The sequence below is a fragment of the Amphiprion ocellaris genome, chromosome 2 (assembly GCF_022539595.1).
Source record: "Amphiprion ocellaris isolate individual 3 ecotype Okinawa chromosome 2, ASM2253959v1, whole genome shotgun sequence".
NCBI classification, from domain to species: domain Eukaryota; kingdom Metazoa; phylum Chordata; class Actinopteri; family Pomacentridae; genus Amphiprion; species Amphiprion ocellaris.
The window spans coordinates 33,649,153-33,675,679 of NC_072767.1; the positions used below are offsets into that span (position 1 = coordinate 33,649,153).

General features: G+C 39.1%; 2 protein-coding genes across 4 annotated transcripts; both read right to left on the reverse strand.

The window, feature by feature from the left end:
- Positions 1-1,404: 1,404 nt before the first annotated feature.
- tbc1d23 (TBC1 domain family, member 23) lies at positions 1,405-14,295 on the reverse strand. 3 transcript variants are annotated; one of them, XM_023267064.3, is made up of 19 exons: positions 14,201-14,295; positions 12,429-12,540; positions 11,196-11,301; positions 9,960-10,164; positions 9,746-9,869; positions 9,539-9,663; positions 9,013-9,059; positions 8,823-8,926; positions 8,526-8,648; positions 8,314-8,406; positions 8,051-8,221; positions 7,663-7,705; positions 7,094-7,200; positions 6,852-6,994; positions 5,752-5,796; positions 4,932-5,020; positions 4,686-4,821; positions 4,254-4,448; positions 1,405-3,360 (listed from the first exon to the last, which is right to left on the reverse strand). In XM_023267064.3, exons 1-19 carry the CDS (start codon positions 14,236-14,238, stop codon positions 3,276-3,278), a joined length of 2,091 nt encoding a protein of 696 aa, XP_023122832.1. In that variant the 5' UTR covers positions 14,239-14,295; the 3' UTR covers positions 1,405-3,275. The 3 variants fall into 3 exon arrangements, with proteins under 3 accessions (XP_023122832.1, XP_054860897.1, XP_023122833.1); XM_055004922.1 differs by lacking the exon at positions 14,201-14,295 and adding an exon at positions 13,937-13,961; XM_023267065.3 differs by lacking the exon at positions 5,752-5,796.
- A 1,348-nt stretch (positions 14,296-15,643) lies between these two features.
- Positions 15,644-25,999, reverse strand: tomm70a (translocase of outer mitochondrial membrane 70 homolog A (S. cerevisiae)). The gene is made up of 12 exons (XM_023267052.3): positions 25,688-25,999; positions 20,814-20,987; positions 20,201-20,327; positions 20,004-20,113; positions 19,767-19,915; positions 19,337-19,544; positions 18,646-18,780; positions 18,344-18,451; positions 18,101-18,217; positions 17,676-17,773; positions 17,454-17,576; positions 15,644-17,373 (listed from the first exon to the last, which is right to left on the reverse strand). The coding sequence occupies exons 1-12, from the start codon at positions 25,919-25,921 to the stop codon at positions 17,220-17,222; spliced, it is 1,737 nt and encodes a 578-aa protein (XP_023122820.1). The 5' UTR covers positions 25,922-25,999; the 3' UTR covers positions 15,644-17,219.
- Between the last annotated feature and the right edge of the window lie 528 nt (positions 26,000-26,527).

Here is a 26,527-nt window from a genome sequence, read left to right on the forward strand (position 1 = left end):
TTTGGAGCTCATGCAAAGGAGAGATCCTTTAATGTGAAATTTAGAGGCGGAGTTACGTCACACGGGTGGATATTGACCGACCAATCCGGTGTCAGTGAGAGATTATAGGACTTTCCTCATTAGTTAACAACAAATGTTATTAACAGAGTTGGAAAAAATATATAACAAAACAAAAACACATAAAAAATAGATTAGACAAATAAAATAAATCTGAAATTAAACTGAATTAAATTAATTTAACAACTTATTTTGGGGGGCTACACATAATAAACACAAAACGCATATAGTTATGTCCAAAGGTATTCCTACTCTAGTCAGATTTCGATTTACCATTCATTTTTTTCTTACCAATAGCTGGAAATGACATAGGCAAGTGAAAAAAATATGGTATGGCACTGTGTTAACAGTTGTTTTTTTTGTTGTTTTTATTTTTTGCATGGAATTGGCTTATGACTTCAACTCACTTTAAAAAAAATTAATTAATTAATTAAATAATTAATTAATTAAAATTAATGCCACTGTACCATGTTTGAGGGAAAGGTATTTTTCTTCTCATAGATTATTCTTTCATGACACACAACAGTTGTGCAAATATTTCACTCTAAACTGAAAACATCAAGTTGACAGGCAGCAATAAAATGACATTTTAATATTTGAAATGGAAACAATAATGCATGTTGCAGTTGTTAGAAATGCGTTTCTTAATAATTAATCTGTCTTTGTAGTTGCTTTGACTAATTTTTAGTCTCTGTAGGTGTTTTGTAGTGAAATATCAAGTGCTTAAATTGCAATTATGGTAAACTACTGCAGAAAATGTCAATCACTGAGGTGTTCACTTTGCTAATTATTAATTATTTACATTTTAAAAATAGTTTACTACTACTTTTATAAGGTGGAATCACCATTAAGCACTTGATATTTCGATATGTAAGAGCAGTACTGTGGTTCTGTCCCCAACTAAAGTGAAAACTCTACCACTTCATCAAACAGGATATATTGTAATTGTCCTATATGCCACAAAGATGGTGTTGATCCAGAGAAGGCCTTCCATTTTTTTTCACCACAGGTTTCTACCCTAACATAAGGAGTTGGGAGAGTGTTTTTCAGATAATGTGTTAATTTTGAAATGACTGAAATACCCGTACAATTATGCCACTTTATAGTGTGGATATAAACTGGAAAATTCCAATAGAAACGTTGAGTTTTTGTGTACATGTGCTGTATATTTATACTAACTAGGGTGAATGTAAACAGGACAGCAACAATGAAGAGAGACAACTATTCATATTGCTTTGAGCTATTTGCAGGGTCTGTTTGCATATTCATCTGTGCATAAAACAGCTGAACACTACAGCCTGAAATTCCAGTTCTGCTGTGTCAAATGACTCAATGAGTGTCCACAGATGCAGTCGAATAATTTCCATTTATTAAAAACATAAACGCTTAGAAAATAATAGCAGTACAGTAAGGTGCAAATTACACTGTAGACATGTTGCATTTTTGACTAGTGGTTGACATCCTTTGCCAGTGATGTTACACAGGAATGTAAAGACTCCCATTGGAGGATGTTCCAGTCAATAAGAATACAGAAAAATATCACAAAATTACAAATTACAACACAATGCATGGATTACACAGGAATGCTATGAGAGACTGGAGTGAACAAAGACCAGATTTAGAGTCTTTAATTCAAGTTTTGGTTTTTCTTGCCCATATTTTAAATGTGCCTTGTGTTTTTGTCAGTCTGATGAATCATTGTGTAATTTGTTTGAAAGGGGATCGACGCTCTCTGGACTGAAAATTGAATGCAGCAGTCACAAAGGAGGCCTTGACACTTCAAACCCAGGCTGCCGACACAACTAGACTTCAACGCAAATGAATAGGTAAGCGGGAAGAGAGCGAGGAGAAGTCCAAAACAGAGATTAAGATTAGAGCAGAAGCAGCAGTATACTGTGATATGTTGCCACTGCTGGTGCTAATATCACACATCACAGGCATGAGGCCGAAGGCAACAGTGGCAAGCAACTAAAGCTGCTCAGTTTCGACTAATGCAACTGACAAGACAAGGTTTTAAAACATAGATATATGGTAACTTTCCTTTAAACAAATCATCTTTTCATTCAAAGCTGTGCTTAAATGTGCAAAGCACAGTCCGTGTTACAGCGATCTTTTCCTTCTCAGCAGTTATCAGCCTTCCGGACGCCAACGTGATTAAATAATTTCACCGGCACATTTTCGTTTAGTTTTCTGGGGAAAACGTTTGCAACTGAACGGGATGAAAAAAATACTGAGGTGCTCAGGCTCTTTACAATCACTGAACCTCCTCTAATTCTAATGTAGTCCAGACAAATGTGGAGGATGCTTTCTGAGAGCTACATCAGACTGCTATGAGATGAGGTTAATTATGAGGTTATCATACGTAAAAGCGGAGAACAAACTATCTCCCAGAAACACTGTGAAAGACTAGAAAGAAGGGGAACTTCAAACCGTATGAAGCCATGTTTAAGTTTCGCAGCATTGTTCTAGCTATCAGAATATGCTTTCAAAACGACATTGCAAAGGTCTGTGCTGATATAGAGCAGTTTACACAATATATACATTACATATTTATAAACACCCTCAAATTATTTCTATTTAAGGCTGCCTGCTGGAAAACAAAAGTTATCAAAAACAGTTGTTGCGGTAGGAAACCTGCCTCATGTGCCAGCACTGCTATTTTCTAGGGGGTGGATGTGCGTCCTTTCTGTCCAAGCTGGCTGACTCATGCTCAATTCCTGACCAGAACGATGACATCTACGTTAAGGGAAATGCAATACTGTTCACAACAAAAGGGTCAGAACTGAGATGCTCAATGGACAAGGTCAGTCATGTGGATCGAACTGGTGGGCCAGTACGCTACGTTAAGGCCAGAGGGAAATCATCAAAGTGGAACTGCGCTGTAATGACATCCCATGTCGTACTAATAGCAAAGAAGAACATACACTATAACCAATATATTGTTTTTAAATTAGTGTAAGATAATGGTTGGATGACTGCGGAGCACCTAAGTATTTGAACAGCGTGTCCCAACAGGTCTGCAGTCGGCGATTTGCCCACATGTCCCAGAGACAGACACACAGGGCTTCACAGTCAACACTGCACTGGGATCTGTCCAGGAGGGAGGACACCCGAGGGAGAGCAGGAGGAGGTTTCACTCTTGGCAGACGGAGACTCTTCTTACAGTTTGTTTCACAGGCGGTCATCACAATCTCCCACGATGACCCCGTCGTCTCCGTTTATGAGCTCTCCAGAGCGTCTAGGACTTTCATGATCTGCTGCTTGATGACCTTTGTGGCATCGCCTGCGTTGGGTATCAAATATCTAAGCGAGAGAAGAGGAAAAGACGATTTTAGCTCAGAGGAAACAGTAACAATTAAACGTATTTGATTCAATAACTTCCAACTAAGCTCACCCATCAAGCTTCGGTAAAACATGATCTCTAATACCGTACTAGAATCAATGCAAATCTAATGAAGCCTGATGCACTTCAGTGTAAATTTTTAGGCAGATTTGGCAAAAAAAAATTATTTTAAAAAGCACGTCAATGAAATTTTAAAATATAGTTCAGCCCAATGAGCACTAGGGCACTTTAATGGCAATTTCACTACCTTGACTTGGAAGCTTTCATCTTGGTCATATTAAGAGCAGCTACACATGTTGTTTTTTTTTTTTTTTTGGGAACAATCTACTTTATAGTTGCAGATTCTTTAGATTAAGGAAAACGATCATATTATGAAATTGTTGTTTTTGTATGTGTCTCCCGCTAATGTTGACAGTACAGCTATTTTTTCAGAGATTGTCAGGAATCTGCTAATATCAGAACCATGATGGTGGGATACTGCAAGTCAAAAATGATTTTACCTCACCAACACGTTGAAGAGACTGGCATTGTTGAAAATGTTAAATTATGCTGTTAAATTTGATATGTGCCACACTTTCCGGCAATAAAGACAGGCTCTAATGGTTATAAAGTAAAATTTTTTTTAAATTACAGTTTGAATGACATCAGAAGCTTCAGTAAAAATACCAATTTACCATGTCAGCCCCAACTGGTATGACCTTTATTTATAAAAACAGAGGTCAGAGTTGTCCTATATTCTGCCAGTACATTTGTGAGAAAACACAGGCTAACATAAAGCGCAAAGCTATTTTTTCCTCACTGCTCTAAAACTAGTAGGATGTTGCATTTGAAATTTATATCCGTAGACAAGCACCTCTCGACAGCTGATATCTCCACTCCAGCTGAATTGTTGCTCCCAAACTTGAACGTAATCAGTTCCGGGTGCTTCTTTTTGGATGTGATCTTCACCACAGAGTTCAATGCTTGTCTGGACTGGATGTAGGCAAAACCTTTCCTGGAGGCGATCTCCCTCAGGCAGTACATGTGAGTCGCTGTGATCAACAGGTGACTGGAGACACAGCAGAGAACCAAACAGAGTCAAAGTTAAGATTAAGGAACTCCTAAGTTAATGCTGAGCTGCTTTATGAATTTATTCGTCGTGTCATGCAACTTTTCTCACTGATCATCTAATCCAAACTACTACACCACTGACAGCGAGGGAAGAAGACTGTCAGGGTGACATGGGCGTCATGTGAGAAATACTTTTACACACACATTCATTATAAGAGTAAGTTGTTTAACTCACCTGGGGAACATGTGACCTGTTTCTTTCACCTCGTTACATGGAATGTGATGTTTTACATCTGGTTTGTTTATCCAGGTCTGAATGTTGACAATCTCCTTCCGGTCGTCATCCGACATCGATGAGCTGTCGATCTCATCTGCAGAGACATTACATGGGGGTTACAGTTTGGTTTTTCAAAATAAAAGCCCTCATATTACTAAACTATTTCAGCCCCTGTCTCATTTTCCAAGTGTAGCTGCATTTTACCTGTGTCATACTCCTCTTCATCACCAATGCTGAAAACAGGCTTCACACCCCGGTAAGGTTTGCCGACTCGGTCACTGCTGCTCACATGTCTGTTCATATGAGACAGCAAGTCAGGTTAGAGAGCCACTGAGTGATGGTTCTTGATTCCCATAATGAAATAATTGAATAAGACACCTAGGAGCAAGTTTGCATACAAATAGCAATGGCATGAGGGCCTCCAGGCTGCAGTAAAAATGATTAGACACAGGTTAAGCTGTTAAACATAAAAGCAAGAGGTTAAATGGGACATTTCTAGTTGGGTATTAGGAGTTACAGATCAGCAATTTTATGATATTCAGGGCTATTTGCAGCATAATTGTTGTGGTGTTTCTGTTTTCATGGTTTTGTAAAATAGCCCTGGCTATCATCTCAAAGAACAATAATGAAATGGGAAGACAGGTACATCTCCAAGCAAACAGACAAACAGAAGCTGAGGTTCACCCTAAACGCCTCAGCTAGCTCAGACTAGAGAGAGACGAGAGCCTCAGTGAGTTGTGGATGTAAAAATGAGTCAATGTTTCCTAAAAGGACACAGCAGCTCCAACAGAGAAAACTAAACAGCAGCTGAATGTTGTTAGTGAAAGCATGAAAAAAGACCTTAAAAGACATTTTCTTGCACACAGCCTGTCCAGACTGTCATATACTGTTGTATGAGTGAGCTGTGAAGGCAGAGATGCTAAGCATGCGTTAATGTGAGTCTCCAACAATCCCAGGGACTGGTGCGGGTCTACAGCCAGTGGGCATGCTGGTGACAAACAGCTCGATGTTTGGGAGCTCTTACCGATCCGGAATCACCTTCTCTGGCCAGGGCAGATTGAAAGATATTCTAGCATGGGATAAGGCACAAGGGACTTATTTTAAGTTAAATTACAATAAAATCAGGAAACTAAATGTTATTAACATTTATCAGAATGACCACAGTTCCCTGCTTTAATAGTCCAGTCACTTTAAATCCGCCCAGCATACAAAAATAAGATCAGGTTTAGCTGTGCAAAAGGACACTTTACACATATTAATGTGTTTAGTCAGTTGCAGATACTGGGAGGGTTGTATGAGCTACTTAGTTTATATGTTACCTCCAGAAGTAGATACAACTGAATAGTTATATCTCTCTCTTTAGAGTTAGAAACAATAATTTTACTGCACACAACATGCGAGTTGCTGGCCTGCTTTCTGTGTGACACACAATAACACAAACTTATCAATCGAGGCAGTGGCAGACAAGTATCTCCTGTTTTCTGCAAAGTAAAATCACTGGTTCTGTTAATGGAGTCTGGAAGTTCTGCAGGAAGTGTACAGTGACGTGAAAGTTTCAGTTCCCAAGAGAAATGGCTGTCAAAGCAGTGAAAACAATTTAAATACAGAACATGCTGAATGTATTTTAGTTGGGCCTTCTACAGGTGGCTAAAATATGTTTTTGTCCACAGCAGTACATTGCCTTGCTTCTGTGCTGGTCTTACTGTGCTTCGCCAAACTGAGGGCGTTCTGATCATCCTCTGCTGTCAGTAAAACACAAACTATGTTTAGGTATGTAATATAATATCACCTAAACTATCCCTTTAAACTCACATTACAAACTAACAGTAGCTTCTTAAAAATGATATTTTTGGTTGAATTTATAGTAAAAAGGCATGCAACATTTGTTTTCAGGAGACGTTACTGTTTTGCGTTTTTGTTTTTAGTATTCAATTCCTGAAAGCCTAAAAGCATAAAGTTGGAATTTCGTGATTTTAATATATTAAATGGTAGCCTTTAAAACTGTAGCAAAACTTAGGATTTGCATTGACAAAAAGAAAGCGAAGCACAACAGTGTGTTGTAGTGTGAGTTTCAGTGATGGAGATTTCTTCATTAGGAATTCAGAGGAAGAACGGGGTTCTCACCTGTCTACGGGGGTCGAGGTATTCTCAATGAAGCTGATCATTTTCTCCTTTACATTGACTGACTTGGACTTCAGAGCAAACGTCATTTTGTTGACCAGGGACTTAACACCTTTGCTGTCTCCAGGGCTGCTCAGAGATTCTCCCTGTGTCATCCACGTAAAGAATGAAAGATATATATAAAATCAGTGTCAGTGCTGTTCTTCATTACAAATCTTCACGGTGTTCCTCATCTGACTACTTACATCAGCAGAACTGAGACTACTGTGAGATCCAGACGTACTGACGATCCAGTGCATATATGAGGAGTCCAGTCCCTCAACATTCATGTCTACCAGGTGCTGCTGGAGGGCTGAAATTACACAAATCTCAGTGAATTTTTGATTTGCACCAATATCTGCACTGTAGTTGTGACCAAGAACCAAATATCTAAGCAACATGTTCAGGTGTGCATCTCACGAATACTCCAGAATGTGTTAACGTGTTTCTAGAGCCACTGACAGTTGATATGATTGAGGCATAATCTAATTAAAACATTGTTTCAGTTGTCAATTTCACTGATTTTAACAATTATGACATAACAGCTGATAAGCATTTACAGAACATGCTTTTTTATTTATTTGTACGCTTTTTGATTTCTATTGTTTTTGGATTTTTCCAAATTAAATTGCCCTTTGGGACAATTAAGACTGTACAGTCAAGTCAAAAATGCAGCAAACAGGTGATTCACAGTTTACTTTGGGAGTGAATTGCTTGTGAATGTGCGTATTTCTTTCTCTATGTGTTCACTGTGTTCTTATATTAACCTACTTACCCATAAAACCTCCTTTAGCAATGCTGACATATTCTTTGTTTTTCTGTAATAGAAAACATTTAATTAGCAAAAATGCAAACATACAGCACGAAACATTGGGAAACACAGATAATGAAAGCATTTGTGTTGCAAAACAGGAAAAACAGGATACACCAGTAATTTCTCATTTTATGTCCAGCTGATCTTCCATTTAAAGATTGCTTAATCAATCAACAGCTGTTTTCAAGGAAAAATAATTTTCCTGCAACAGCTTTACCGATGTTAGGATTTTAAAAATTTGTTTGACAGTTGGTAGGACACAATATTTTTTTTTTTCAGACACTGGGATTTGAAAAACCATAACAGACATTTCTTGATTGCTAGATGCACTCCTCCTTCCACCCCTCACCTGTAGGAAATGTGCCAACACCATGTTCATGTACATGTCCTCCTCTTCTCTCCCGCTGCCCATGAAGCACAGGTGTTCTCCGCTGGCGATGGAGCCCGATTCTAAAGATTGCTTCTGTGCTTCCAACAGGGATTTCACAGAGAGAGCAAACTCAGAGGGATTCTGGAGCATCTGTGGCAATAAAGGAAACAAACGTCTTGCAACCATGTACTCCACTTACAACTTACAACTTCATATAAATCCATAACATCAATATCTCTCACCAGGTCAGAGTCCAGGTGGAAGGCCGTGGACAGATGCCCAGCATTGTACTGCTCTGCTGGCCGACAATCAACCACAAAGAAACGTACCCCATCCTAAAGAGCAAAATCCATTTTCATCAAACTACACGTGATCTTCTTTCCTTTAACTCACAACTTGTCAAGTTTAATAATTTCCTAATGAGTTTAACTGGTAAAACGTGAGTGTCACTGACCTGCTGCAGCTGGTTCGCCTGCAGGATTTCAGGGACAGACACAGGAAGACACAGAGCTTGACTCAGGTCAGTGTCCTCCTCTTTAAGCGCCACCAGACTGCTACCGAACAGATTTTGGTTCATCTACCGGGCAGAGAATGAAAACACACAGTAATGGCGTTAAACAATGACTTCTTTTGTGAAGCTTCCTGCCTCTCTTTGTTCGCTTCGCCGACCCAGTCTTGTTTGTTCTCAGTGTGTATCAGGCACGAGTCTATATTTGTACATCTATCGTTTGTTTGAACGTTTATGCTTTACCTTTCTGAGCGACAGAGGGGTTTTGCTCTGGTAATACTGGGCCAGGGAAAACAAATCTTCAATGTCTTCAGATTCCAGGAGTGAAGGAGAAGCTTCCAGCATTTCTGTAAGAAGACAATCTTGTTAAAACCCAGTTCTTCACAAGATATTAAACAAAACAAGTAATAAGAGGTCATTAAGACAAACTCACTGATAATATCCTCTTTACTGCCTCCTTCTTGTGCAAGGATGGTCTCTCTGAGGATGAAACACAGCAAATCAAATATACTTATTGCAACAAGAAAAAAAAATATTTCAGACATCCTTTCTTTTAATCTGACGGCATCTGATGGTGTCAGCTTCAAGTCTGCATGAACATTTTTTTTCATAAAAGTTGTGACTTATCATACCAGGTTGGACCTAGTGTGATTTACATTTCATTTCAACATGGCACAAGTCTAACTGCATGCAGTCCTATGAACACAGACACAGGATTACTACATTCTTAATGTTGTAGCATTTAGTGGTCAACATGACTTCATGCATGTACATTGTTTAATGTACAGTCAAATCATGTGTGAGTACGGTGTATCTCTCAGTCACTAATATGAGTATGTTTGAATGAAGCTGTGAGGACTATCAGCATTTAACCAAATTCTGAATGACACCCGTGTCTGAAAAAGGGCTTAAGAGTCACCAGTTGTTTCTGTAAAAACTTCCTCTGAAGGCTTACATACTTGGCATTGACGAGGATGATGAGCATGAGGAAGAAGATGAGGAAGGGGTCAGCCTGCTGGAGGTAGGAGTCCCACAAAGACTGGGTAACATCAGGAGGGCAGTGGCTGGAAAACAGACTGCCAAGCTGTGGAGGAAAAAACAAGACACCCAGTTCAGACACAGCAACATCTGTATTAAGAGCAATACTGTGTAAGATGCAAACATACCCAGTTGATGGCATAGGAGTCAGGTGTGATCTTTTTGGTGTCCAAGAATGAGCAGAGCTCTGGTTCGTGATACTGCAGCAGTAGTCTGTACAGGTGGAAAGGTCGGCCATTTGGCACACAGTCTCTGTAAAAGACACAAATTTTGCACATGGTAGAATTAAAATTTACATCTCTGTGTGAGTGGGATGAAATGGACGTCATTTAGATGGTTCACCTGGGGATGTATTTGTTCATAACAGCGTAGAAGCAGTTGTAGAGGTCGCTGCGGGGCAACTGAAGCCCCAGTAATGGTTTGAGCAGGTGTGGCCAGCTGAGCTCCGGGGTGAACGTAATGTTACGAGACTTACAGTAGAAAGTGATGACAGACTCCACATCAGCCACCATTTCACTCCTGTCGTCCTCTGAGGCTCCCAGCTGGTCTAAACGTGGAAAACAAGGCAGGTGTGAGTGGCCTTTTTCCACAAACACTATGTGTGCATATGTGTCCATCCACACCTAGCATTCATAAATAGGCAGTGGAGAAAAGGATGCAACCTTACAAAGAAATGTTAAAAAGGTTTATGAGATTATGACTTTTTTTCTGTAGTGAGTGTGTAACTGTCTCGTTTTTATTCTTCTTAGGACATTTTCTATTTTGAGCCACTCCAGATCTGCTTGTTAACTTGTCAGGACAGCTGAATAATCAAAGTCATTTCCTCCTCAGAACTCCTGAAGATATTTGACAGCAGCTGAGACTCAAAATTATTGAAGGCCTTTCTTCTTTCCTGCTGCCTATTATTGTGTGTGCTAGATCAGAGCGAGCCTGACACTCAGCAACCACAAGAGGCTCAACTCATGCATCAAAGTAATACTTTTATCGACCGCACTTCAGAATATCAGCAGCACATTACGTGTGTAGCATTAAGATAAATTTCCAGAGCAGATCATCCCTCAAACAATTTTTTCCTCAATCAAAATGAACACTCTTCCCAAATTATCTCATCTCAGGATATCAGTGAAAAATTAAACATTTTTATGATGTTGCTGACGTCTTTTTAACACCATGAGCCTGGTTCAGTGAATTCAAAATGGGAGTAATATCACTGCAAGAACGCTTATCCACTAAAGGTTCTATGGACTCTACTTGATATTGTTACAAACATCTCATAAACAGACTCTTTATAAACATTTTATTCAAAAACGCTCTACAGAAGGGTGCAGTAGATAATGCGTCTTTTCACAAACAGTGTTATCCAGGTGAGGCCAAGAACACTGTGACATCTATTAACCTAAAAAGAGCAATATTTCACCTACATCTTCATATCAGGTGTTTTTTTTACATAGCACCGACTTAAAATATTAACAAGCAGAAATTGTTAAATTAATGTTGTTTATGTTATTGTGCTGACTGTGTACTTTTTTAAACTGCGTATCCAAAACTGTGTTAAACTATTCAGAGGCGATTACTCACCAATCAGCTGCTGACTGCGGTTGTGAATGAGCTTCTGTTCTGGCAAATCGAGGATGCCGTCCCATGGAGACAAGCTGTCTCCTTTTCCAGAGACATTTAGAGCAATCTGCGAACACAAAACAGGGATTTACAGCAAAACGTGGAGCTACTGAGTGATAAAGAGACACCTGACAAACACACAACTAAGACAGGTCCGCAATCAGTGGTTTAACTGGTGCTACACTGATGGACAACAAATCTGTACACATGTAACTTGAGGAACGCACTGAAAATATTAGAGGCCTATTCAGAGATTAAATTCAGCAATCTTTAGTTGTTTACTAGATAAGAATGACTACAAGCCGCAAGAGTTGGTACACTAGATGCTGCACTTTAGATGTTTAAGCAACAGCAAATGGAGCAAATACACATAATGAAAAAAACAAAATGAAATTCTGGATCGTATTCTTGGCAAAAATGTGCCAGTTTTTCAAACAACTTGTTTAGCTGTAAATGTACCAAAAAGACGATGAAAACGAGTATCGTTCAACTTGCTGCCTGATATTTTCCTTTAAAATTTACTCCCTTGTATCTATTCCTCTGAAATGTTGAATGTACAATAAAGACTCTATGAACTCTGCTTGAGATTGTCTCAAGGATAAAGCTGTTCTGCTGCAGTTAACGAGCAGCTTATGGACAGTCTCTCTATAAACATCTTTTTTCAAATAACTCTACAGAAGAGTACAGTGGAGAATGCCTCTTTTCACAAAATGCTGTTTTCCAAACACAAAAAAAGAAAACTGTGAAACATATTCACCTAAATAGAGCAACGCTTCACCCTCATCTTCATGTCTGTTGGTATTTTCACAGCACAGAATTTCAGTGCTGACAAGCATAAATGAATAATGTTAATGTAAGTGTCAGAAACTAACTATACTTTCAGCCTTTGTTCACATCCTTTACATAATGAAACTGGTAACAGATAGATTGTAGGTGTGTTTCAGCCAGACCGTAAGCCTTTAGTGTGGGTGTGTCAGTACAAGGTGATAACAGTGACATCAATTGAGCCTTAGATGCTGGTCTTTCCAGTATGGTGACATCTGTCCACGCTATGAGACTCTAAATATAGAGCAACTATGAGCTCCATATGCATACACAATATTTTGGCCGTGGCAGACATCGTTAGCTGTCTTTTCCAATTAGATATTTCAAATCTAACAGTCATGTTACAGGTAAACTGACAGGTTGTATCACCTTCCACATCTTTGCCCTGTGCTGAGCTGAACTCTCCTGGACCTGGATGATGCTCCTCTCCATCTCCATGTCCGAGCCACCAGAGTCCAGAGCCTCTGCTAGATCCTGGTCCCTGAGGAGGCATGAACAGAACACACCTACTTAGACGTTCCCACAGAGTATAAAGGCAGGTTTTCATGACCAAATAACAACAATATAGTCTCAAGAGTTTCTTATATAATCCAGTTGTCAGTACTCATATTTTTATAACAGCCACAATAATTAGTGGCTTAACCAAGTAGTCAATCAACATGAAAGTAGCAATGATTTATCAGTTAGGGTCGTCCTTTTGCCTGTGACTAACATGATTGTAAATTAAATACAGATAACATAAGCAACTGTCAGCAATAACGCTTGGGAAACTTGTAATCTGTACCTGAAATTAGAGTGTATAAGATGTCAATTAATTGATAAATTAATTTAAAAACAATCACTAGTTAAAGTGATGTGTGATTACCGTAATTTAAATACCCACAGCAGAAAAACAAAACAAAACAAAAAAAAAAACAATGTTTGACCATTGTCAGTAGGGCTTATTACTATTATTGTTTATTAATCTACTGATTATTTCCTGAATGAATTAATTTGCTGTATGGTTAATGAAGCGTCACAAAATTATTTTTAAAAAATTGACCAGTGTTTCCCAAAGCCCAAGACACCTTCCTCAAATGTCTCATTTTGTCCACAACCCAAAGATAGTCAGCTGACTGTCACAGAGGAGTAAAGTGTCAGAAGGACTTATTTTTTATGACTATTTTAACTAAATGAGCAACTGATGAGTTCTTTGGTCTATAAAATGTCAGAAAATGGTGAAAAATGTTGATTAGCATTACCCAAAGTCCGACACCTTACACAAATGTCTTGTTTTGTCCACAACCCAAAGATATTTGGTTTACAATCACAGAGGAGTAAAGAAACCAGAGAATATCCACATTTCTGAGGCTAGAATTTACAAAATTTTGACTTGCTTTCTTAAAAAAAAAAATCCATCAAACCGATAAATCAATTATCAGAATAGTTGGTTGTAAATTTAGTGGCTGACGTGTTATTGATAATGCGATTTGTTGATGCAGCTGATGACTTTGGTTGTCTTTTTGCTATTATGAAGTGAACGATCCTGAACATCAGCAGGCCGTTTAACAGGGGACACACGAGACGGAAAACCTGATGACATTTATCTCACGACACGGCTCTTGAAAAAGTTTTCTGGTCAAGTCCAGACAAATCCAATACTTCCGTGACAGTTCCATAAACTCGGGATATCATGTAGTATTTGATAATATTAGAGTGTAACATGAGAGCAGCTGAGTAGTGTTGGGTTCAGGGCTGAGGTTTGTTAAAGGGAAGCGACTCTCGGCAAACACCGGCTATCTGTCTAGCTAGTTATTAGCTCCGTAGCTAACAAGCGTCGCAATCAAACTTCTCAAAAAGAAGCAGAAAGGGGTGAAAATATAAACACTTTGACAGACCTGTCTTAAAAGCACTTTATCTATCTTCATCCGTTTTAGCGGCTGGGCTGTTAATTTTACCACCACCAACTTGGCTAATTCTCATTAGCTGGCTAGCTGACGAGCAGAAACGTTAACAAACTGCTTTCAGAGCAGCATCCAGCGGAGCAGCTTCACTCAACTTCAGTTACTTTACACCGAAATATCTGAGTTCAAGCCGACACGACTGTCTGACAATCGAAATAAAGCCTCTGAAAATGTTGGTCCGACCACAAATTGTCTCACCAGCTGCCCTGAAGAGCTTCCTCCGCGGCATCCGCCATTGTTGTGTTGACGGAGACACGTCAAATGTCGTCAACACGGCCGATGTGTCGTGCAACGCTGTCACTGAGCAACTGAGTCTAATATGATATGATATATGATATATGATATATGATATGATATAACATAATATAAAATCATATAATATAACATAAAATAACATAATATGTCAATTAGAAACACATTTTACGATATAAAATGATAGACAATTCCAAATAAAATTGAATATTAGCAACATATAAATTATTTAAAAAATGTGATTTACATTTACATCAAAAACATATGTATGTAATATGTAATATTATTATGTGATATATATATATATATATATATATATATATATATAACATACATATAATACTACATGTGTGAAATAATGTGTAATATTATATATTAGACATCATAACATTATATATTATTTTAGGAAATTGTTGATGAGCATAATATGTATAACATGTTACATAAATATCATACTGTTTACATAAAATTATGTGCAACCCATAATATTACACACACACATATCACTAGCATATGTATAGAATAATTCAATCCAGTTCAATTTAATTAATCTAAATCCAATCATGTAATGCATCATGTCAAGTACATCAAGTATGCAATGACTGAATGTAAATAAAACATGCAACACAATTTGTCACGTAAGTTTTGAAAGGTGCTATAGAAGCAGAATTTATTTTTAATATTATTTAAACTTTAAATGTGCAGGTCTGAAATGGAAACCCTCAAAAATTCAGAAACCAAAACTGTAACAATGAAAATGTAATAAGAAAAGCACTCAGAAAACGCAGTACTCCGCCAAGGCTGCTCAGTCCTTGTATGTCTTTTCTACAGATAAGCCCTGATAAGTTAGCAATGGTCAATTTGTAGTAGGACAACAATCATGTGATCGTCAGCAGGCAGCTGACGTAGTGTTCACTTGTTGTCATAGTTAGTTATGTAACTCTATCTCGACATGATACAGAAATCTTTAACAAATCCGTGGATCCAGACTATAAGCCAAAATCTAATCAGGTGGTCCTGGTGTCATTTCTGATCTTCCATGAAAATTTCATACAAATTCGTTATTCCATTTTTGAGTAATGTTGCTAACAGACAGACAGACCAACTGACAAACCAACGCCGATCGTCAAATAACTCTGCCGAGGCTGCCTCCTTGGCGGAATAATAACACTTATTGCCCGCAGAGGGCACAAGCCTTGAATCTGAAACAGGTATTACCTACTTTGCCTTTAGGTGGCAGCATTACATTTTAAACCTTTGTCGTTTCCATGCACATGTAACTAAGAACAATAGTAAAATTAGGTTTTGAACAAGAATGAAATCACAAAAGTTAGAGTCGTCAGCATTCCAGAAAATCCATACAAGCTGAAGAAACTTCCAGCAGCAGAATTCATTCCAAGAATTATAACTTTATTAGGATTCATATTCTCTTTCACTTTGGTCACCATACACGTTGTTGATGAAGAATGTCAGTTTAATTTCTATCAAACAGCCAAAGATTTAGGTTTACATCCATTTTTCAAAGGTTAATTCCTGTTTTTACGGTAAGTTTGAGGAAGATGATTGTAGTTGAGAAAAAGTCCTCAGCAGCTGCAGCTCAAATGCATGACTTGGTTCTTTATTACCACATTCAGTGAAAATTTGCGATCACTGCTGAGATGAATGAATGTCACAGAGAAACATTTCTAAAAAGTTAAAATACCGCAAACATCCAAACATCCATCAGAGGTGGCTAATTTCAGTATTTGTTTTTGTTTGTTTTGTTTATCTACAGTGAACGGATGCTACTTGAGATCCAAATCATACATCGTACCAAGAGATTCTCAGGGCTGCATGTAGGCTGGAAACAATAAGGCTCAGGTTGTGACAGTATAGTTTGAAAAGGAGAGGAAAAAAATTAAACCACTGTCTGCAGTACTCGAAACCAAATGTAGAATGAAAAAATATTCACAATAAAATAGAAAATAAATCATGTTTCTCAATTAACGTGACCTAGGAAAAACCACTCAACATCCAGTCCTGCGTGACATGTTCTGACGCTAGAGGCATTTCAAAAATAACATTAAAAAAAAAAAAAAAAAGAACCTAATAACATAAAATCTGCTAAGCTTGTCTAATCAAAAGTGTTTGAACAAAATTTCATAGTTAGGGTTTCCTAGTGTCCAAGACAGCACAAGCATTGCATTTACATTTATTTATAAAGTGAACATGCTGCACAAAAAGTATAAAAAAAAAAAAAAAACAAAAACAGGCAATCCAACCATTAAAAAAAAAGGATCTAAACTAACCTGTGCAGGCCCGTATCCATGGGATCAATTCCAGCATTACAAATACAGACATTACACCAGTTGACTATAATTTTAATCTTGCATTCAGAACTGATAATGTATGTTATAATATGGAAACAGCCGGACAAAAACACTGTCGATCAGCATAAGTTAACGAGTGAACAGTCCACTAGATTTATATAAAGCTCTCACAGTATTTTCTGTAGATTTAAGTGTCACAAAAGCCTTGAAGTCAGTAATTGGTTGAAGAGACTGCACACATTTCAATTTTCTTACATTGTCAACTTCAACAAGTATACATGGACATTCATGTATGTTCTTCTCTGCAGGTGACAACTTTTCTCTGCATTGTGAGCAATATAAAGGTTTGTCAATGATTTCCTGGTTGAATTAAGTGTCAGCAAAGGGCTGTATTGGTTAAACACCTCACATCCTGACAAACCACTGAGTCTACCTGAGGCCTCAGCTTGATTGTGAAAAGAAATCCTTCTTTTCTGTGACCCCTTTAATGTGATGTAAACACGGTATATATTCAGGGTTCTTTCTTTTTTTTCCTCATAATCCAGTAATCTGTTTTTTTTTTTAACAACAAATCAAAGTTAAATCAGACAGATACACTTTTAACACAGTTAGATTCAGCAATGAAGACTGAGATTGGCGAACAATTGGCGAAGAAGTTACAGTGTGGGAGGTTTCAGCCCGTACTTCCTGGCCACTTCTGTCTGGGCGTACGCTGCATCACATAACGAGTACAAATGGGCCATCTCCATCTCTGACTTGGCGAGGTTAATTGCTTTGTTGAACATATCTATTGCCTTGTCCAGATTGCCCCTGCAAAGAAAACACCCTGGTTACATCAAGCTCTGTAAAAAGACATCATGTGTGGATTTTGCTCAAACTGATGATCTCACCTTTGAACTTCAATGGTTCCCATAGTTTCATATGCAAAGTCACATTTGTTGTCGATTTCAATCGCCTTACTGATGAGCTCTAGACCTAGGTCGAGGTCTTGTTTCCACTGAAGCTGCAACAAACTGGATACACACAGAACAATTACCAATATGAATCAATCATAGATTCAGAGAGGTTTGCTTTTAATCAATATGCCAGCATCGACAGGAAAAACCGCCTACCCTTTGTGGACATATGTGGTAGCATTGTCTGGTTCCAGTTCGATACACTTGTCATACATCTCATCAGCTTTTCCAAACTGCTGTTGATCGGTCAAAGCCTGAAAAGAAAAGAAAATGACTGTTTTGTTGAGCAAAAGAGCAAGGCTTAAAGGAGTTGTTTTATCAACTGACACTATTCAGGTTGCCGTCCAAATGTAGTGCATATCTTAACCAAATATTCAGAAAATCAGGAAAGAAAATTTGCCATCCACTGCTCCCATCCAAATTCTCAGAAGTTGGCCACACTGAAATAACTCTTTGTTGGAGCCAATTTCCAGTCTCATTCCATTGAACCATTGCAAAACAAGTGGACGCATGAATATGATTTGCACAATTGACATAAACACTGAACAACAACAAGAAAAATCAAGTTTGTGATTTCAGACCTGAGCATAAAGAGCGTAGCCCTCAGCACATTTTGGAAACCTTCGGATAACATCTTCAAAACCGTCCATGGCTGTCTGTACTTGTGCTGGGTTGTTTCCAGTATATGCTTGTCTGTACTGAGGACACAAGGGACAAAAAACCCCCACTTATCAGCTATTTTAAATTGCAACAGAAACAGTTGCTACATGCGGTCAAAGTAGGAAAAAAAATGCTTTTGTCTTAATCGTTACATGACTGCTTACAAGAGCAAAGCATTTCTGTGCTTGAGCCAGAGCAGAGTCGGGCCTGAGCAGGATGCACTCATCAAAGTCTCCCACTGCTTCATCCACCTGGTCCAGCAGGATCTTCAGCTGAGAGAAAATACACCACACTTGTCATGAGCAATATCAGAAAGCATCTGGCATCAAATGATCACCTTCATCTTGCACTAAGGCATGCAAATAATAAGCTAGTAGTTATCAGCTGACACCAGATTAACTGGAAAATCGATGGACAGTAAAATGACAATCAGGTGTAAAGGAAACCAACTTAATGCGACTCCTACCTGCCCCCTGTGGTGATACACGTCTGGGTTGCGCGTGTCAATCTCGGCTGCCATGTTGAAGTCTTGCGTGGAGAGCAGAGGCTGCTGCTGCTGCATGTACATGCTGCCACGCTTGATCAAAGCATTGGCTCGTAGCTGCACAGTTTAGATGAAAAAACTACAAATAATTTTTGTGCACAACTATACAACAACCTGCTCCACTCCAGTCCAGTCGGTGACAGTAATGCAGAAGTCTATAAACAACAATGATGCCATATAAAGCCAGGGACAGGTGACATGCAACAACAGTAGGTATGGAAGAGATTCAAGTCGGGTTACTTCTGTTGTTTCACTGTTTTGCATCAATGCTGCAAAAGAGATGAGCAGTACTGACAGAGCAGATTCAAAATGCCCAGAATGCTAAATTTAGAGTCAGCAAACAGGTTTTGCATGATGATGTGGGGATTGATTGTGAGATGATCAGTCAATAAAGAATGCTGTGAGTATGCAAGCCATCAGAAATGTTTCCTCAAAATTCCTGAATGTTCAAAAAGTACTATCCCTTGTGCAGAGACTTTTTGGGTGGTTAAATAATTTCCCTAGAACTTAATTTACACCCTCAGCTCCAGCAGCTTTTGTCTTACGAATGTCATTGTGGAAATTACTCTTCAATCTTAACTAAGAAAAAGCTTATAAAACACAAAGTCTGTACCTTCACATTGGCGTCGTGCATGTTAATGACTCGGTCCAGGTCAGGCTGAGCAGCAGTAGCGTTACCAATCAGCAGATAGAATGTGGCACGCAGCAGCAGGGCCTCGGCAGTGTATCGGCCTCCAGAATCGATCTCCTTGGTGCATTCACTGATGATTTTGTCATAGTTTTCCTCCTCCATGTACTGCTTTGCCTTCAAGTAGCCAGAGCTGAGAAAACAGGAAAAACAGATGAGGAAAAGTGTGTAATGACAGGTCTTTGGAAATTACACGTCCATCAAAGTAACACTGAAATCATTTGGACAAAGAAATAAAAACTGAATAACATAGTCCTATGGAGCAATAGCAACATCTTGTTCTGTACCACTAGTTTCTCTTTGTCTCCTAGTAAAACGTAAGTCTGAAAAGTTGATATTTAGAAAATATTCTGACCTCTCAGTAACCTCGGCTGCCTCGCCCTCCTTGTCCTTGTCTTCATCTTTCTTCTCGCCCTTCTGCAGCGGCTGGGAGATGATGTCGTCTGTGAACGAGCTGAAGTATGACTTTATGAACTGAGGAGAAGGCATCATTGGCTCACGATTCTGCAGAAGAGGGATATAAGGAGGTGTTAATGTCATTATTAAGGGAGTTAAAACTGAAGGAAAAGTGTCTGAAAGTGGACAAACAAACCTTGTACTTCTCTTTGGCCTTCTCCTTCCCCAGCTGTTTCAGCACCTTGTCAGCTAGCAGCATGCTCTGCTGGTTCTGGAAGGCCTCAAGAATACACACCGCTGTGACATCTAAAGATTAACAGAGACTGATTGTCAATAAGACTCACATGTTAAACTTGGAAACTGGCTTTTAAAGAAGAAAAACAAGCATCTCACCCTCTAGGCACTCCTTCTTGTTGTCTAGTTTTTCCAGAGCTTTGGCCCTCCTGAACAGAGCCTTGACATAACGTGGATTCATCTCCACAGCTTGAGAGCAATCCTGTACAACTTCTGTCCATTTCATCTGAAATTAAAGTTTCAGTCTGGTTAGATTGTGAAACAGTTCTGCTGTACCCAAATGGGGGAGCTGTTTTAACCTCTGGTAGGTAAATACCTTAGTCAAACATAAGAAACAGAATGTTGATGGTTTGCACAGACTCTGCTACACATTGACCAAACAGTAACCATGGTTTTTGCAGAGGTATTCCGTCTCTTCCGGTTAACAAATACTGAAGCCATTTCAGACATTTTAAATGTAAAGACGAGGTGTAGCGATGTAAGACTTTACTTCTACAACCAGTGTGACTCAGTGAACATCTGTGGGCACAATACTGTACTGAGAACAGTAAAAACACTTTATCATACAAGCTGAAAATGCTGTAAGTGGTGGAATGAGCCTTTTGGAACTTAACCTCAACACGATTTTCTCGCTACATTTACTTTGTTTATATCATTTAACATACACTGGGTGAATCATATGAAGAATTTAGCACAAGAACCTGGTACCAACCTGCTGTTCGTACGCCGCTGCTCTGTTTTGGTAAAATGTGGACAAATCGGCCTTCTGTTCTGTCGGGCAGAGAGCAATGGCTTCTGTGTAGCACTGGATGGCGTTTTCATACTTGCCAGCCTTGAAGTACTTGTTGCCTTTGTTCTTTGCTGCTTGGGCCCGATCCAAAGGGCTCTAAATGAGAGAAAGAGGAGGCAACAATTATTGATCACATACTCTTGTCTGTGACTCAGTGGACTGGATCAAGGACTTAAGAGCCAAAAGATTGTTTTGCTGTAAAGGTGTTTATAACAATTGCGACAGCGATTTAACCAGTCAATGATGTGTGAATTGATTTTAGCGGTAGATAATGAAACATATGACATGCATGTTAGCAAACACTGCAACAACATTAAACTTCAATCAATTAATAATGTCTATGTGTGAACCCTGAAACAGTCTGCAAAAGAAACTACCACACTGCCACAGCACCATAGCCTCCAGTGTATATATGCAATGAATTATGATGCCCGCACTGTGCTGGCATACAAGCAGTGTGTGGGTGTGTGTGTATATATACACACGCTAAGATTGCAACAAATGATTATTTCCCTTTCCACATTTTTGCCTAAAGCCCAAGATGACGTGTTCAGATACCTTGAAATCTTCTTTAAAAACAAAAAAAATCTGTTTACTATTATAGAAGAGTAAAAAAAAAATCCTGGCTCAGATGTGCTGCATAAATTCTATTTTAAATTACAACCACTGCAATTTGCAAATTGCTTTGTTTCAAATAATGATTTCAAATGAATTCATGGTTCAGCCCCAATTGGAGTACATGCACTGTACAACAGGTGGGAAAAACACATGCACACACAACCATGGCAGACCCAGAAACACCTGTTACTGGCAAAGTGCATGTGTGCCACTAAATTAACGCTGGCTGAAATGTCTGTTTAGATATACTGCAGTTGCACTGTAACTTAACTTTAACTAAACATTTGAAATTTGTAAGCATTAGGTGAAGAACAAATTGTCTCCCAAAAAATACATGTAAATTTTTGAACTTTGGATTAACTATTAGTTATGCACATCTGTTAAGACCATTACCCATGCATGACAGCCACATTAGACCTGTGTGTCTGAGACTATAACCCCAAGTGTTTTATGAATAGACCCGGATCTATATTTTTACATTTGCTTGTTTGGTTATTAGAACAGCAATAGAGTAACAAAAAAAAAACCCTCTGAACCTTTTCATCTATCATTCCAATCATGCAGTGCAGCCCTCAAAAATAATATGCTATAGCTGATAAGAACCACTGGGATATTATCTACTGTTCCTGAAAATCTGATCTGTTTACTAAAATCTAAATGTTCTTCGTCATAACAATTGCTTTATTAGGAGGTTTTTCTGTCACAGACTCTCAGCAGGATATCTACAGCAGTGACAGTACTGTGTGTGCATGGATACTGTCGCATAATTCGAGAAAACAGATTGAATAGTGTTGAGAAACATGGAGGTATGAGATCCCAGAATCAGCCACAAGGGGGAGACTCTGGCAGAATAACAGCCAAATGAGGGGGCATAGTATGATATTATAACCTGTGATTTACCATTAATTCATGCTCTAATGTAATAAATGTGTGTCAACTAACCAAATGCCTATATTTGTTAAACATATACAATCTTTATTTGAAACAGTGTAGAAATCAGAAGCGTACCTCACTGGGAACGGTGATGAGTTGATTATTTTTTGAATGTCTTTTTATACAATTCTTATTTGAAACAGTGTAGAAATCAGAAGCGTACCTCACCGGGAACGGTGGTGAGTTGATTATTTTTGAATATGTCTTTTTTATGTAATCTTTATTTTGAATAGTGTAAAAATCAGAGGAGTGGGGAGTTGATTATTTTAATACTTGTCTTTTATAATGTTGGTATAGGGAGTAACCACATGGGGGCAGCAACTCACTGTAGGAAGTGAGGTCTAGGGTTGCCAAGAGAAATGATGTGTTAAAGGTTTTTATTACTGTGAGAATGGAAATGCTTTTAAGGTTTTGATTACTACGAAATAGAGATGTTTACAGAAGAGCTTGATCACCCTGTGAAATTGGGAGGTTGTTAACTTGGAGGTGAAGCGAGAAGACGAGACAAACTTGGGTCGCCGCACAAGTTAATGACCTGTATATATTTTATATATTTTGGGGGTTTTAGCGTAAGTCTGTGCGCACTGTGCAGAGATGTACAGTGTGATGTCAGTGATTATTAGGCGCTGACATCAGCTGCTCCTGTTCCCCGACCGGAGGCCTGCTCTTAGCTGTGGATGGAACAAATACAGTAATGGAAAGTTGAGACTGGGTGAAAGGGCGGGACAGTCCGGGGTTTTGGTTCCTCCAGAGCACGCAGAGGCCATGAGGTCGGTGGATGGGAGCAGTGCACGAGTGAGGAGGGGGATGAATGCTGTCATCACGTATGTAAATTAAAAGTGTACTGTCATCACGTATGCAAACTGGATGCTGACATCGCATATGTAAATTCTGGAGAGAGAAGTTTGCTATAAATTGCACTGGATCGAGACACGAGTTGGGAGAGTTACGAGGTAGTCGCTGGATGCAAGCCAGGCAGCAATGTTCTGAGCATGGGGGATTTTACCACGTAACTTGGAAGAGAATTCAACATGATCTGTAAAGGAATAACTTTTCCACGGGAATTATGGATTTAAGGAGTGCTCTTTCTGCACTGTTGGAGGATTACAAAAGACTGGGATCTAAAAATAACGCTGACTGAAGGAATATTACTGAACTCTATTATTTCCAAAAGGATTAACACCAGAGTGGATTATAACAAAGTTTTTATTGGGCCAAACAACATAAAGGATACAAGCAGATCTAAATCGGGACTGAACTCTCTCTCCACCTCCTCCCTGGAGCAGAGCCCCAGCGGGGCATCGGTCTTCAGGTGAGCAGCCGGTTTGTGCACACCGTCTGCTCTCCCCCTCCAAATTACATAGTTTGGGTGATTATTGCTCTTCTTAGATAAAAGCATAGTTCCAGTTAGGGGTCATATTAGAGGATTGTTATAGAAATTAATGTTTAATTGGTTGTCTGATGATTTATGGGCTATTGCTATTTTCCTGCTGAGATTATAATAAAACATTTATCCTGCAATTAAAGTTAACAGATTGGAAATTCTATTTATTTTTATCATGATGATGAATTAATCACATATATCTTCTCAGTTTGTAAAAAGTCAGGTTACTGTGTGCATTACATCTAAAACTGGTTCTGTCAGATTACCTAGTCGTTGGGGCCGAGGGTGGCCTTTTTTAAACTTATCCTTGGGGTTAACCATTCCTTAACCTCTAAATTTAAACCTAGCAACTTTCCAAGTGCAGAATCCGATGAGAGAAAAGCTGCCGTTAACAGTCGTGACTGGTAATTAATTTGACCATTCGAAAGTGGCTACTCAGTTGAGTTAGTTATCAGAGGAAGCAGGATAGGCGTCTGGATGGAGGCAGTTAGAAGCTAGGCGAATTTTCTCGCTTACCAGCTTAAAAACGTTCCTCAGATCTCATCTGGGTTGACCCATATGGGCTACGGGAACCGGACCCGTTAGATGGAGAGCTGGTCCAGTAATCCTCTGATAGTTAATTAATTTAGTTGATTGATTTAGGAGGTTACTGGCCTTAGGATTTCACAATAGTCAATGCAAGAAACAAACAAAATGTCACAACAGAAAACCTACTATCACTATCTACACATTTTATTGTTTTGTATTCAGTTCCTGCAGTTAGATAAGCTTTCATTACATAATGGACACTTTGTAGTGTTACTGGTCAGCTACACACACAGCCGATTTGGGCTCATTCCTGGACTATTTCCATAGTACACCTTTTCACGTGACTATAGCTCAATAATCATCATAACTTAAAGTATTTCCAAGACACATGGCTCGAAAACAGCTGATCTAGATCTAGCTAGTCTGTATTTAATGTTATTTAATGTGTAAAGTGGGAAGACCTTTTTTTTAGACCACTCTGTTTCACAATTTATATCAATGTTGTTGCTAAATAACCACTAAATGTTATAATTACCAGATTCATATTAATATTAATATATATATATATATATATATTTATTTATTTTGATTTGGCTAAGCCCTCGGTGTTGCAAGATCCTTCCAACACCTCTGCTGTAACTCCAGGTAATTAAAAATACTGTGAAGCAGCTTGAGAACACAATCACGCCAACAAAATATAAACATCAATTATTGGACTCTGTATGAACTTCCGGCTGCGTATGTTTAATACTACACAGTACGCAAGCATGGCAGCAGAAAGTGAAAGAGCTGACAGCCACCTGTAGGCTGTTACAAAACTGTCTCTGCATAAAACAGACGGATTCAAATGACAGTCATCCCCGCCCAACTGGACTTTCTAAGAAAATAGCGTCAGCCGGGTAGCATAGCTACCAAAACATTACAATTACAAAGCTGTGCTAACAAGTACAGATTCTTCCTTTCCGGGTAGCACTTGTTTTTAAACTTTAAAATATACCAGCAATATGCTATGATCAATATGAGTGATTAACAGGCGAGGGCTGTCACACATCAGCACCTGGCTGGTCAACCTAGCTGCGCTGATAACGTTAGCATTAGAGACAGCTAACTAGCGGCTAACGGGAGCTAATCCAGCAGCGAACCGGCTGCTCTTGGCCTCGCTCTGCTGAAGGTAGCTGTCACCGACAGTAACGGATGGTGTCCTTGACTGGATCTTTACAACAATGACACGTTCCGTCTCTACAATGTACCCACCGAACCGAGAGTCATCATGCTAATGCGGGGACAGCAACATTAACCTCGGCGGTTGGAGGAGGCTCCGTGAGACAGTTACCATGTTCTCCTGCTCTCGACTGGCGCGAGCTGCTCCGTCTTGGCCCTGCACGGGGCTGGCGCTGCCTTCTGGAGTTTTCCGCTCCCCGGTCCCTTTCCGTTCCTTCGTCCTGCTGCGGTTCCACAGGTACACCGCCCCCACCCCCAGCACTATGGGCGTCCCGACTAACAGTGCCAGCTGCCAGCGGGGTAGTCCAGTCCCGGACTGCGGCTCGACTGGCTTTGAAGCAGCCATGATGTACAACCTAGTGATGGTTTAGCCAGCCAGCACCTCCAGCAGCAGACGGCGTGAGAGCTCCGCTTCTTCTTCCTGTGCTCCGAGAGGTCACAGCCCCGAGGAATCATGGGATACCGGCAGAGCGGCCCCGGGACTGCGTGGTACTTGTAGTGTGCTGGTGGAAATTTGTAGTCCAAACATCAGAAACAACAAAGGCATTCGTAGAAATAATTGGGCCTATAATAATAATAATAATAATAATAATAATAATAATAATAATAATAATAATAATAATAATAATAATAATAATAATAATAATAATAATAATAATAATAATAATAATAATAATAATAAAGAAGAAGGAAGGAAGAAATAAATGCCAACTGATAAACTGTATACTCTTGTATATGCTATTTTTTTTCTTTTCTATATTTTATTTTACTTTGTGCTACCTTCACTTTATACCTGACCTAATATTCTGTGTTGTGTTGCTGTTGTCTACCCCCTTGTTGTTAAATATCCAGCTGCTGTAACAACAGAATTTCCCTCTGGGGATTAATAAAGTCTGTCTAAGTCTAAGTCTAAAGACCACTGTCCACACTGACCAAATTAAATGAGAGGGCA